The following is a 12,834-nucleotide window of genomic DNA, read 5'->3' on the forward strand; positions in this document are numbered from 1 at the left end:
ATTTTCTTTACTAGCTCTGCATGTGTGCAGGTTATGTGTGGTTTTCCTCCCTTTCTTTAGTGAATAGTAATATTTTGATTCTTTTTATACTGATCCTACAAATTCATAAATATTGTCTTACTAAATTTGGGATTTAAAGAGGTCCTCTCAGCTTTGCAAACTGCAATTTTCAAAATACTGTGATGATATGCATGCTATTTTATACTTTTTACTAAAGTATTAAGACATTTAATTGTTCTTGTATGTTCCTTGATATTTTTACTACTAGTAATTATAAAGACAATTTTTAAAGATAAATTTCATAAACGTTTAGAAAGGTATTGCTTTCTAGGTAAAGCAATAGGTAAAAGTGCTCTGCCAATTTTCTATACACTAAAAAGGCAAAAATGTAACTTAATTTTTTGAAATACAAAATTACCTTCCCATTCATCTTTGATGTGATCTCTGACATTCAGATTGATGGTAACATCCGCACGAACTCTGGTTGGCCAGTTTTCACCTATGTTGGGCTTGGCAACCTCAACTACAGTGAAAGCCACGATAGGCTGGGCCATTCGTGCCCAGCCACCAAACACTACACCACCATACTCAGATTGCCTGAAAACCAAAGAAGTGCATGATTACTCAAACAAAAAAATGACTTTTCCCCAACTTCTGGTCAAGTAAAATTAGTAAGGAGGAACACATATTTAGCTACTAAGCCCTGACATTAGTAACTCTTATTACTAAACTTAAAACAAAAAACAAAACAAACCAAAAAAACAAAGTCCCAATATATAAGGAATATATTCAGTAGAATGAACACGCAACTATGGTCCAGTAAAGAAAGGGAAGTAGAGAAGAATATCTCCCCACTACACACACAGGAAAAAAAAAGGTAACTCTATATACAGAGAGCGGAGGCATTTGGCCAAAGAACAATCTATCCCAGGGCTCCTGGGTGGCTCAGATGGTTAAGCGTCTGCCTTCGGCTCAGGTCATAATCTTTGGGGTTCTGGGATTGAGGCCCTCATTGGGCTCCGCATCGGGCTCCTGGCTCAGCGGGGGGTCTGCTTCTCCCTCTCACTCTGTGCTCTCTCAAATGAATAAATAAAATCTTAAAAAAATAATCTATAATAATAATAACAGAGTAATCTAGATTATAATAATGTAACAATAATTCTTATCCTTTTCCTCTCTTCATCAATATAGTCTCAACTCCTTATATTTTATGTATTTCGATATTTCTATAAGCTGTTTTAGAATAAGCTGGAATTTTAAAAATTAAAAACGAACAAATGATAATTATCTACACAAATGCTTGCTTTAGGGCATAATATTTAAATCATTTAAAAGATACTGCCATGGATTGGGGGTAAAGATAATCAAGCTAGTTGTAATAACCAGAATCACTAACATTCAAATACCCATTCATTCTTCTTATGTTAGTCTAACTGGTGTTCTAGATTTTACACTGTTATCAGGGAAATCTATAACGTAAATACTGCAGCAGCACTCTGAAACTGGAAAGTACTGCCAAAAATGACATACTTACACAGATAAAGACATACTTACACAGATACTTTACCCCCCAGGTAAAGGCTTTGTGTTATAAGAAAAAAATTGTAGAACTTCACAACATCAAAGAGTGAAACTAATTAAAATAAAAGTTCTGCATCCAGTGACTTGCTTAGTACAGGGAGTTCCTAAAAGGTATTACCTTGTGTCTAAACCCTTTTGTAATAACTATTACCTCCTCCATTTTTTACACTTTTACCACAGTATAGCTTACATACCATAAAATTCATTCACTGTAAATGCACAATTCAATGATGTTTTAGTAAATGTGCAGAGTTGTGCGTCCATCACCACAATCTGAGAACACTTCCATCCTATGCATAAAAGATCCCTCTCATTTGACTACAGTCAATCCTGTTACTACCCCCAGGCAACCACTAATCTATTCTCCCCAACTGTTTTTTCTTCCCTTATAAAATCTACCTGCAACATGAAGGATTAAAAAGGATAGATTTCTGCCCCTCATAAATACTTTCTCCCTTACATTGCTCAGTGGTTTCAGCAGCCTGAATACATGATCATTAGTACCAAGCTCTGAGTAAAATTTATGCCCCGACTTTTCCACCTTCAGCACATAAGAAACAGATAGAAGCCTGGCCTCTTTTTAGATCTCATTATTTTTAAAAGCCTTCAGTGATGGGCAATTAGGAATGAAAATCTAGAAAAATTTTTAATCACAAGTTAACTCCCAAAAGTGACATTTTCTTTCCCTTAGCAGAAAATAATGTAAGTTAAAAAAAATGTCCTTTATTAATAGACCATAGAACTCTTAAGTATTTTTGCTTTATTTGGCATTTAAGTAAAATATAAGTGAATTCTATTTGATAAACTGCTAGTTAGTAAATCCCTAGTTTGCAAAATGGCCAAAATTAGGTCCAGAATATAAGCATGTAAACCCAAGGTTAACCATAAACTGAAAGGAAGCTTTCTGATCAAGCACTCCCTGGGGGTCCAAACAGTGGGCAATAATTCCAGCAAAACTGTGGGCAGAGATGATTAGCCAGCAAGTATACAAACCTCACAGTACTAGCCTGCCTACTGACTCAACTGATTATTAAGTCAAAAATATTTTATGTTATGTTTTATAGTCTCACCCAGAATAACTTTTCACATAATAACTAATTAAAAAATAGAACTGTGTATGAAATAAAATGTGGAAATGAAAAAAACAGATCATAATCATAGTGTCCATGTAGCTCTCTGTAATTAGTAAGGAGAGAAGCCTGGAAGATACCTGAATCTGTTCACATTCAAAAACTGTTAAGCTTTTCATACAGAATGCAGTATAATTGTATGTGTATGCATAGTGTGACCAGAATATAATAAAATATAAGAATTTTACTAGTTTATAGTCACTTGTGATATATAACTTACCCTCATCAATTCTACACGTAGAATGAAATAGTGAATGAAGGGCATTTACCTCATGTCTAAATCAGTCATGTCTCAAAAGCAAAACGGACCTTCACAAATCTCATAATGCAGAGCTGCCTACAATAACTAGAATGAAAGTCTTTTCTTAGCTAGAAGAATTCCAGACATGAGCTAGCAAGTGGGGAGTTGAGTTTAAGCAGAAGACTTCCTCAAATAAAGAGACCTACTCAACTGGCCCCCAAAGTAAATCCTGATGGTTTAGTCAAGGTAATCTATGGAGGGAGGACCAGGGAACACTTTGCAACGTTCAATTCCATGTGATGCTCAGCAATGCTCCTCATCTCTTGCCAGGTTCCTGGGATAGGCTAACTGAAATACTGGTGACAGCCATAAGAGCAGCTGGGGTAGTAGAAGACCTCCTTATCATAAGCTCCCAGGACTTGAACCGTTGTCCTAGTAAAGGCCTGCTGGTCAGCCCATACCTTCCCTCTTTACCCTTTTGCTAATGTCCACCCTACTCTCCCCTCTACATTTCTCCCCCCACCATCCTCCAAGAATGAGACCTCTCCTCCCTTATCCCCAGTCCCCCAGCACCACACCCAAGTACCCAGATACATATTTTATGTTTTAGCACTTTTAGTATACTCTAATCCACATTAGAGAATTTCTCAAAGAGTAAATATCTCATATTTTGGAGGGCATCTTCACGCCAGGCATACTATTTCTAAATACACTTATGAGGTTTCTGACAGAGGTTATATCAGTCACTGTTTGCACCTCTTCATTACAAGTGGAACCGATTTACTAACCATGGCTTCATTCTGCTGACACTATCCTCGATGTCCTGCCTAATTTCATAAGTTGATTCTAAGCGGAAGAGATTAAAATTCCTTAAGAGGTAATCATGAAGAGTCAAAAACTGCAAATTCAACTTGGGAAGAGCCAGACAACCTGAAAAAGAAAACAGCATCCACATTTGAATTATTCTTTTAATCAGACAGCTGTGCTATGTATAAAAAATGCACTACAAATTTGCTTAAGAGTTTAATGATGTCTGAAATATAGCATATTTGATAAGGTTCTATTTTTATTTTCACACAGAAATTGAAAAACCAAGTTAACAAATGCTATCCATTAAGAGTTGGGAAGGAAGGATAAATCTCATTAATACATATAACCGTGCATCAATGATTCAGATACAAACAGGCTTCTCAAAAGTATCTGAAGATACTTACAATTAATATAGTCTCAAGTAGTTTAAAAATTCTTCCTTTACCCCCTCACTTATATTTGGCAAAGCTTGAAGTAAATAGTGACCATAAACTAAGCCCATGACAAATTTACCATGAAAGCTAATTAGTTAGTATATTACAACATATTAATCTATCTCCAATGAGCACTATTGTGCTCTGAATCTCTGCCTTTTGGCTAGGCTTTAAGGATAAGGTATTCATTGTATACTATTCCTGGAGTTACTTCCCTTCTCTGACTATATTAATGAACAATATTCTTTCTAATATCTTCACTAACTGCTCTTTCCCTTGGATAATAAGTGAATAAGCATTTGGCTGCAATACCAAAAAGGTTAAAAAAAAAGAACCTCAAAGTAAACACATTTTACTGGAAAATCATAATATTTCCATCATCTGTATCCATTCTTACCAAATGGTAAAGAATATCAATGCAAAAAAAAATTTCACATCATTTATGTTAGATTCTGATTTATAATCTAACTCAGTATCTTTCAGGCCAGAGGCTGAGGGAAAGTGTCTCTTTAGACAGCATCATTTTATTAAAAAAAAAAAAATTAAAATGTGACTATTTTGCAACTGTCATTGAATTAACAAATCTAGCCATTAAGCAGCAATGGCTACTTCTATCACACACACACACACACACACAAACAGACATTCTGTGCATCTGATGAAAGAATACAGCACCACCAAGAATCCTGCCAGAGAGAAAACCTCAGCCTGACCAAGCCTCTGCATTCAGCTGCCAATCTGCAAGAAAAATAAAGAGCAGAGAGACATACTCAACTGTACACTGAGTAGTCAGTTAGAAAAAACTAGACTGTGGGAAACTATACAGATCAAACAATTTGGGTTCTTCAAAAGAAAAGGAAGGCATGCAGAGGGCATTTGTGAAGTAAAAGACATTTTAAAAATGTACAAGATTGACTATCACACATGGATGCACAAGTAGGTGATAAAACTATGAAGAAATATATAGTGATTGCTATCGAAGTCAAGAAATGGTTACTTTCAGGTGGAGGGAGAAGCAGTACTAGGAAGGAGCTTACAGGAGGGTTCTGGGATAGCTAATAAGGTGGTTATTTCCCTTATAATAATTTGTTAAGCCCTATATTTATGTTGTGTGGCTTTCTATATTTGTGTTTATTTTCTTAAAAAGGCTCAAAATGAGGGCATAAAATTTTACAAGGATTTTCTTTACAATTCTTAACTATATCTTTTTAAATATCTGTACCAATTTCACACTTATTTTCTCTTCTTGGGAGCTAGAAGCAGTCTGCATAAGCATTCAGTATTAGCTTTGATCTTTGCCTATTTATGAGCATCAGATATTGAGCCCCTAAAACACAGTGCCATCCACGGTCCCTAAAGAACAATGGCATCACATAGCCAAATATCTGAAGACAGCTTTATTACAGTTAAACCATTTGGCAACTAATATTGTTCTGAAATACTTTCCTTAACCTTCATTAATTGCAGGTGGGAAAGAAGAACAATATTTTATATACTAAGCAAGTGTGTTTTAAACTCAGAGCAGCATCACTGGATAGCACCAAAAGCTAGATGAAAGACTATGTACACATATTTAAGGACACATAAGCTCTGTACTGACAAGACAAAATACTAAGCGATATGTGCCTTTTAGGAACTGATTAGACAAAGAGTTAGATGTCATACATACATGGTCATAAATGCTTTTAGCATGAACAAATTAGAAAAGTGAAAAAACAAGGCATTGACCTTTGTAAGAATAAAAAAAATATGAAGACTGCCTATTCTGAAATCTAGCACAATTTTGGTGCACTGGCTTTACTGAAGTTATGGATACGACTTCAGGATACAACTCTGAAATATCCGTTTTTCTTTTAAATAAATTACCACTGGTGATGTCTTTAAAATAGCCAAACTTCTCATAATGATGCCATTGTTCAAAAAATTTCCTTAATTTTTTTTTTTTAAATATGCCTTCAAAATATGTCAGAATGTACTTCAGCATATACTCAATTGTGACAAATTCTCATCCTTAGTGGATGAACAAAAGCATCTAGGAACAAACCTGTTGAAATAGATACGTAAACCAGGGAATAACTATTTTTAATCAAAACGAAGGGTTTATTGTTAACTACTGACAATTTTTGGTGGTCATTAGCTGGCTTAACAAGGAATTCAAAAGAACTTCTAAAAAAGGCTTTGAAAAATAATACACTACCAAACAAAGCCTTTTACAGTGACATAATGAGAGCTATACTTCCTTCACTATTAGGTCTCCTTAAAACATAGTTTTATGCTTACAGTCATATTTTATAAAGGATAATATATGTGTATGATATATATATATCTCTCTCTCATCCTAATATATGTACACATGTGCACATCTGAGCATGTGTGTGCAGCACGCATGCACAGCACACACACACATTAGGGCATGGTTAAATTTAATAAAAATCCCTAATACTATGTATTCAAAATACTGAATAGTTTCCAGCTTTAAAACTGAACTTCAGGGTACCAGAAAATTATCCTAATGCATGTAACAGATAGGAGTATTTTCAGTTACATATGATAAATTCTAAACTAAATTTCATGGTACACCTGAATCCTGTACTCTCTGCCATACCTTCCCCAGAATAGTACTCAGTTGGGACAATATTTTCATCCCATATGATTTTCTCAGTTGGATACAAAGGCATCTGGTTCAACTGCTGAATCTGAGAAATTCGACGTTCATGACGAGATACCTAAAAGAAACAGATCATGCAGAAAGTTAGAAGCATCTTTTCTTAATCAAAATAATTTATGGAGAAATTTACCATAAAGTATGGATTGAGAAGTTTCATGTCTTTCAGTTATGGTACCACTTAATAAGAGGGTTTTTTCCCTATTTCCATTTTCTCCATAAGTCACAGATGAGAGAGGCACCAATTATGATGGGCTTTGGAATCAGGCAGATTCCAAAGTACCTCTAATTTATGAGCTATGTAAAAACTGGGCATGTTCCTTTAACTTCCCTGATCTTAGCTTCTTTTTCAGTAAAACAGATAAAAAAACTCACCTCTCAGGTTTCTTATGAAAATGAAACGGAATACTGTAAAACAGCATCAAAGTGCCTGGCACATGCCAAGACCTTAAAAACCATAGCACTTAATATTCACCAATGTTAAGCCCTAAGTCCTAGATTATAGTTTTCATTCTACTACTAATTAAACAATATGGAAAATTTTGTTTATTAAAAACCTGGGGGCACCTGGGTGGCTCAGTTGGTGAAGTGTCTGACTCTTGGTTTCAACTCAGGTCATGATCTTCAGGTCAGGAGATAGAACTCAGCACTGAGCTCCACACTCAGCGTGGAGTCTGCTTCCCCTCTCCTGCTACCCGCCCCCCCACCTCACTCAGGCTTTCTCACTCACTGAAATAAATAAATAAATCTTTTTAAACACACACACACACACACCCCTGGCCTCAGTTTTCCTTGTAAAATGAGAGTTGGCCTTTATGACCTCTATGTAGATTTCCATTGTTAATATTATAGTCATCTATCTCTAACAGAAATAAGCTTGTTACCTAATTAACATGTTAAAAAGATACACGTGGAAAATGTGTCACGTTCTCTTCAGTACAGAGAGTATTATTTTAGGAAAGAAAATAGTGTGATATCATCTAAACAATATGCATATTTCAACTTCTTTATCATAATTCAGGTATTAGAAGAATCCAAAGCCTAAGGAAATCCTTTAGGAGAGAGAGGAAATGAAAGATAATGCTGTAGCACTATGAATTTTTAAAACTGTTTTCTTTTTGGCAAAAATATTTAAATTTCATGGATGAATCTTAGCTGTCTAAGACTGTAAAAGGCACAGGATCTGCTTTATACTTAAACCTATTTTCCATTAGAAAGAGTCCTTAAAAAAAATCCTCATTTCTTTGTATAGAAGGATTTATTATTAATCCCCAAACCTGACTTACGAGAAAAGATTTCATGTTGTCAGAAAATAGGACAAGGAAGTTTTAGAAAGCACTTGTAGTCAGAAATAATGAAAAGGCAAAGACGGTGACCTAAGACATACATTTCACACAAGTAAGCATATCAATAAAAAAGTATTTTCCATACTTGAATTAAGTTAAAACTCCAAGAATCTCTCTCCAACTGTCACTTAAACACCTGTCATCAGGCTTAAAACACCTGCTACCAATAGCTTCTGGTTACTATCCCCAAAACTAGCATCATCTTCTCTATAGTAAGAGACTGTATTTTACACCCTATATTAAAAGTATGAGCTTGGAATATAAATCACAAAACTGTGTACCTATTATGGTTCCATACATGTAAAAAATGCATATACACACCCACACAGTTTATGTTTGTAGAGTTATAAAAAACAAACTAAAAACAAAAAAATTAAAACAAGGTATTTTTTTTTACTCATGCAACTGGCAGAAATTGGGATGACTCATAACATCCAATGCTGCTTAAGGAGACACACTGTAATACACTGTTGGTAGGAACATACATCTTTCAGAGGATAATTCGGCTGAATCTTATCTTTTAAATAAGCACATGCTTCAATCAAATAATTTCACTTCTAGGTACCTCTCCTAAATGTCCACACATATGCATAAACAGGCATGTGCCAGGACCACACCATTATTTATAAAAGTGAACATTGCAAACAGCTTAAATATTCAGAGTGGGGATATAATTACTCATGCATTTTATGAATTATTTTTCTAAAGCTAAAAATAAAATATTCCTATTCCTCAATTTTTCTGTGAACCTAAAACTGCGCTAAAAAAAAAAATAAATAAAACCTTACCAAAAAAGTATTAGTTTGCCCATTATTTCCCAAAATGACTGAAAAATCCGATAGAATTCTTAAACCACCAAGTCAGTGATAATTTTTCTAAATATTCCTCAGTTTTCTAATGATAAAGGTATGCCTTAATATTCAAGGTACCATATTTAAATAACTTTTAAAATAAATGGTTAGATAAATATGAATGCATACGTATTACCTGTGTCTGTGTAACTGTGACCTCTAAAAGGCAGGAATGGTGTCAATTATCAATGTATCCCTAATGCCTGAATCCAGTGCCTGACACAGAAGCTCTGCTCATTCATGTTTGCATGGACTGAATTCACGCCATGAAGCAGTTTTAAAAGGTTAAAGACTTAAGAAAAGAAATCTAATAGATAAGAAATCTGACAAAATCATATGATGATGTAATTGTGAAACAGGCAGCAATGACCTACTTAACCTTTAGCCCAGGAAAAAATTTGTATCAACCCATGTCTTTAAGAAAGGGAAAATTTAAAGAACATTAATATTTACCAGCAATTCTAGAAGAAATTCTTTATCAAAAGTTGTGTCTTCATTTTTAGGAAGAGTTGGTAACAAGCAGAGGTATGATGCCACCTGGTGGAGTGTATTTGAACTGCAGAATAAGGAATATTCGGATCAGAGTATCTTATTAACTTACTTTATTTTTGAAACACAATTTTACAGATGGCTTAAAAAATTTTACCTAGCAAATATAACCCTATGAAACTGCAGCAAATAAAAAAAATCAGCAATGAAAGTTAACCCCCTTAATGCAGGTTCTCAAAGGTCTTCTGCAAAACCCCTGTGGGTCCCTGAGACCTATTTCTAGTAAGTCTGCAAGAACGATATTTTTTTCTATTAATACTAAGACATTATTTGTTTTTTCCACTATCTTTACATACACAGTGAAAAGCAATGGTGGGTAAAACTGCTGGCATGGGTGAAGGTGGTGGTACCAACCAGGGCTCTAAGGAGCCATAGCATTCCTTACTGCCACATGCAGAAGGGGAAAAAAAGCCACTTTCATTTAAGAATGCCCTTAATGAAGTAGCAAAATTAATTTATTAATTGAAATTAAATTGCTACTTAAAATTATTAATATAATTAAATTTGGACTCTTGAATACCTGTTTTTTAAAAATTCTGTGTGACAAGATAGGAAGTACACATTTTCCACACAATTTTTACTTCAAAGAACTAATGACAAACTATGGTTATTCAAACTTGAATAAATGGCAAAAAATTTTCAAATCTGAACAAAATAAACCAATAACTTTAAGGAAAACAACTGATAGTATTTGTTACCAAAGATAAAATTGGAATTTCCAAGTGAAAAACTGGAATTCTGGAAAACGTGCATTCACCACCATGAGCTGAACAGCTTTCCATTACTTAAATATAGTTTCATCACCCTCACCAAATGCCCTCACACACTCTATCCCAGTCCCTGGTAACCACTAACCTGTTTTTGATCTCTACAATTTTGCTTGTCCCAGAAGGTCATATAGATGGAATCATACATTATATAGCCTTTTGATACTTGTTACTTTCATTTAGCATAATGCAACTAAAATTCACCCACACTGTGTGCATTTGTAATTGGTTCCTTTTTACTGCTGAGCAGTATTCCATCACACAGATGTAGCACAGTGTGTTTATTCACTCACCAGTTGAAGGGTATCTGTTTTGGACAACTATAAAGCCACTATATAAATTTCCCCACAGATTTTTGTGTGAACATAAATTTTCATTTGGGTATATCTATGAGAACACTAGATTGTATAGTAAATGCATGTTTAACTACAAGAAACTGTCACATTTTTCCGAAGAGGCACTACCATTTTGAATTCCCACCAGCAATGTGCGAGAATTCCAGCTGTTCCACATCCTTGTCAAAAGTCAATACAGAGCGTGTTTTTTAATAATTCTAATAGACATGTAATGGTATCTCATTAGGATTTAAAGTTGCATTTCTCTAATAACTAATGATGCTAAACATCCTTCTGTGGCTTACTGAAATGTATCATCTTTGGTGAAGTATCTGTTCAAATCTTTAGCTTTTTTTTTTTTTTAAGATTTTATTTATTTATTTACTTAATTGATGAGAGAGAGAGAGAGAGAGAGAGAGAGACAGTGAGAGAGGGAACACAAGCAGGGGAATGGGAGAGGGAGAAGTAGGCTTCCTGCGGAGCAGGGAGCCCTATGTGGGGCTCGATCCCAGGACCCTGGGATCATGACCTGAGCCAAAGGCAGCCGCTCAACCAACTGAGCCACCCAGGAGCCCCTCTTTAGCTATTTTTAAATTGTTTTCTTATTATTGAGTTCTGAGACTTCCAGATACCAGTCCATCACCAGATATGTGTTCAGTCAATATTTTCTCCCAGTCTGGGGTTGTATTTTCTGTTAACAATGTCTTTCAAATAGTAAAAGTTTTAAATTTTGATAAAGTCCAATTTATCAATTTTTTTTCTTTATGGATTGTGCTTTAGAAATCTATGGAAATCTTTGCACAAACCATAATCACAAAAATTTTCTCCTATATGTCCTATTAGTTCTGGTTCTGATAAGTATGTCTGCAATTCATTTCGAGTTAGTTTGTGTACATGATGTGAAGTATGTGTCAAGTTTCATACTTTGCATATAGACGTCCAACTGTTTCACCACAGTTGTTGAAAAGATTATCCTTTCTTCAGTGAGTTGCTTTGGCATCTTAGTCAGAAATCAACTAAGATATATGTCTAGTCTGTTTCTGAACTCTACTCTGTTCCAGTGATCTATATGTCTATATGTCCTTTATTCAATACCACAATGTCTTGATTACTGTAGCTATATAGGCAGTCTTGAAATTAGGTAGTGGGAAAGCTTCAACTTTGTTCTTTTTCAAAATGGTTTTGGCTAGTCCCTTTGTCCTTCTATATTAATTTTTGAATAAGCTTGTCAATTTTTAGAAAATATCCTGCTGGGATTCTGAATTATACCTACAGATCAATTTGGGCAGAATTCATACCTTAATTGAATCCTCTCATCCATAAGCAAGGCAAATGTCTCCATTTCTAAAATTAATTCACTTTAGTTGCACAGACTTCCTTAATATGGTTTCAGATACCACACTGAAACTAACATTTAAGAAACTTCCACTTGTCAAGTTGTGATATGGTATCAAAGAAAAATATTCACAATTATTTGAAAAGGCTATTAAAATATATTTCCCTTTTGCATAAGGGAATTTCTTCATTTACTTCAACTAAAACAGTATCTCACAATAAATGAAATACAGAAGCAGATCTACAAATCCACTGTCTCTGATTAAGCCAGACATTAAAGAGATTTGCAGGGGAGGAGTTAAGATGGTGGAGGAGTAGGAGGACCCTAAGCTTGTCTCATCCCTTGAACACAGCTAGATTAGTTATCAAATCATTCTGAACGCCCAAGAAATCAATTGGAGGTCTGAGAGAACAAAAACTAGTCTACAAGTAGGAAAGTGACCACCTTTTGGAAGGAGTCCCAGAAGATGAAGAGAGAGAAAAAGGGACAGAAGGTTTATTTGAACAAATTATAGCTGAAAACTTCCCCAATCTGGGAAAGGACACAGACACCAAAATCCAAGAAGCACAGAGAAATCCCATTAAATTCAACGAAAGTCAACTATCGCCAAGGCATAGCATAGTCAAATTCACAAAATACATAGACAAGGAGAGAATCCTGAAAGAAGCAAGGGAAAAAAAAAAAAAAAGCCCTTAAACTACAAGGTTAGACAGATCAGATTCACAGCAGATCTGTCCACAGAAACTTGGTGAGCCAGAAAGAAGTGGCAGGATGTATTCAATGTGCTGA

The 12,834-nt window shown here is 34.9% G+C and overlaps 1 protein-coding gene across 1 annotated transcript in view; it reads right to left on the minus strand.

The window, feature by feature from the left end:
• The window catches only part of AQR (aquarius intron-binding spliceosomal factor), a 100,299-nt gene that overhangs the window by 40,779 nt on the left and 46,686 nt on the right, over nt 1-12,834 (minus strand). Inside the window, exons 14-17 of the mRNA XM_034994740.1 lie at nt 9,512-9,614; nt 6,802-6,922; nt 3,741-3,882; nt 419-597 (exon numbers count right to left, since the gene is read on the minus strand). Coding sequence (XP_034850631.1) covers nt 419-597; nt 3,741-3,882; nt 6,802-6,922; nt 9,512-9,614 — 545 coding nt within the window. The remainder of the gene's footprint in view (nt 1-418; nt 598-3,740; nt 3,883-6,801; nt 6,923-9,511; nt 9,615-12,834) is intronic.

The sequence above is a fragment of the Mirounga leonina genome, unplaced genomic scaffold (genome assembly GCF_011800145.1).
Source record: "Mirounga leonina isolate KUSES-001 unplaced genomic scaffold, KU_Mleo_1.0 Mir_91, whole genome shotgun sequence".
Lineage (NCBI taxonomy): Eukaryota > Metazoa > Chordata > Mammalia > Carnivora > Phocidae > Mirounga > Mirounga leonina.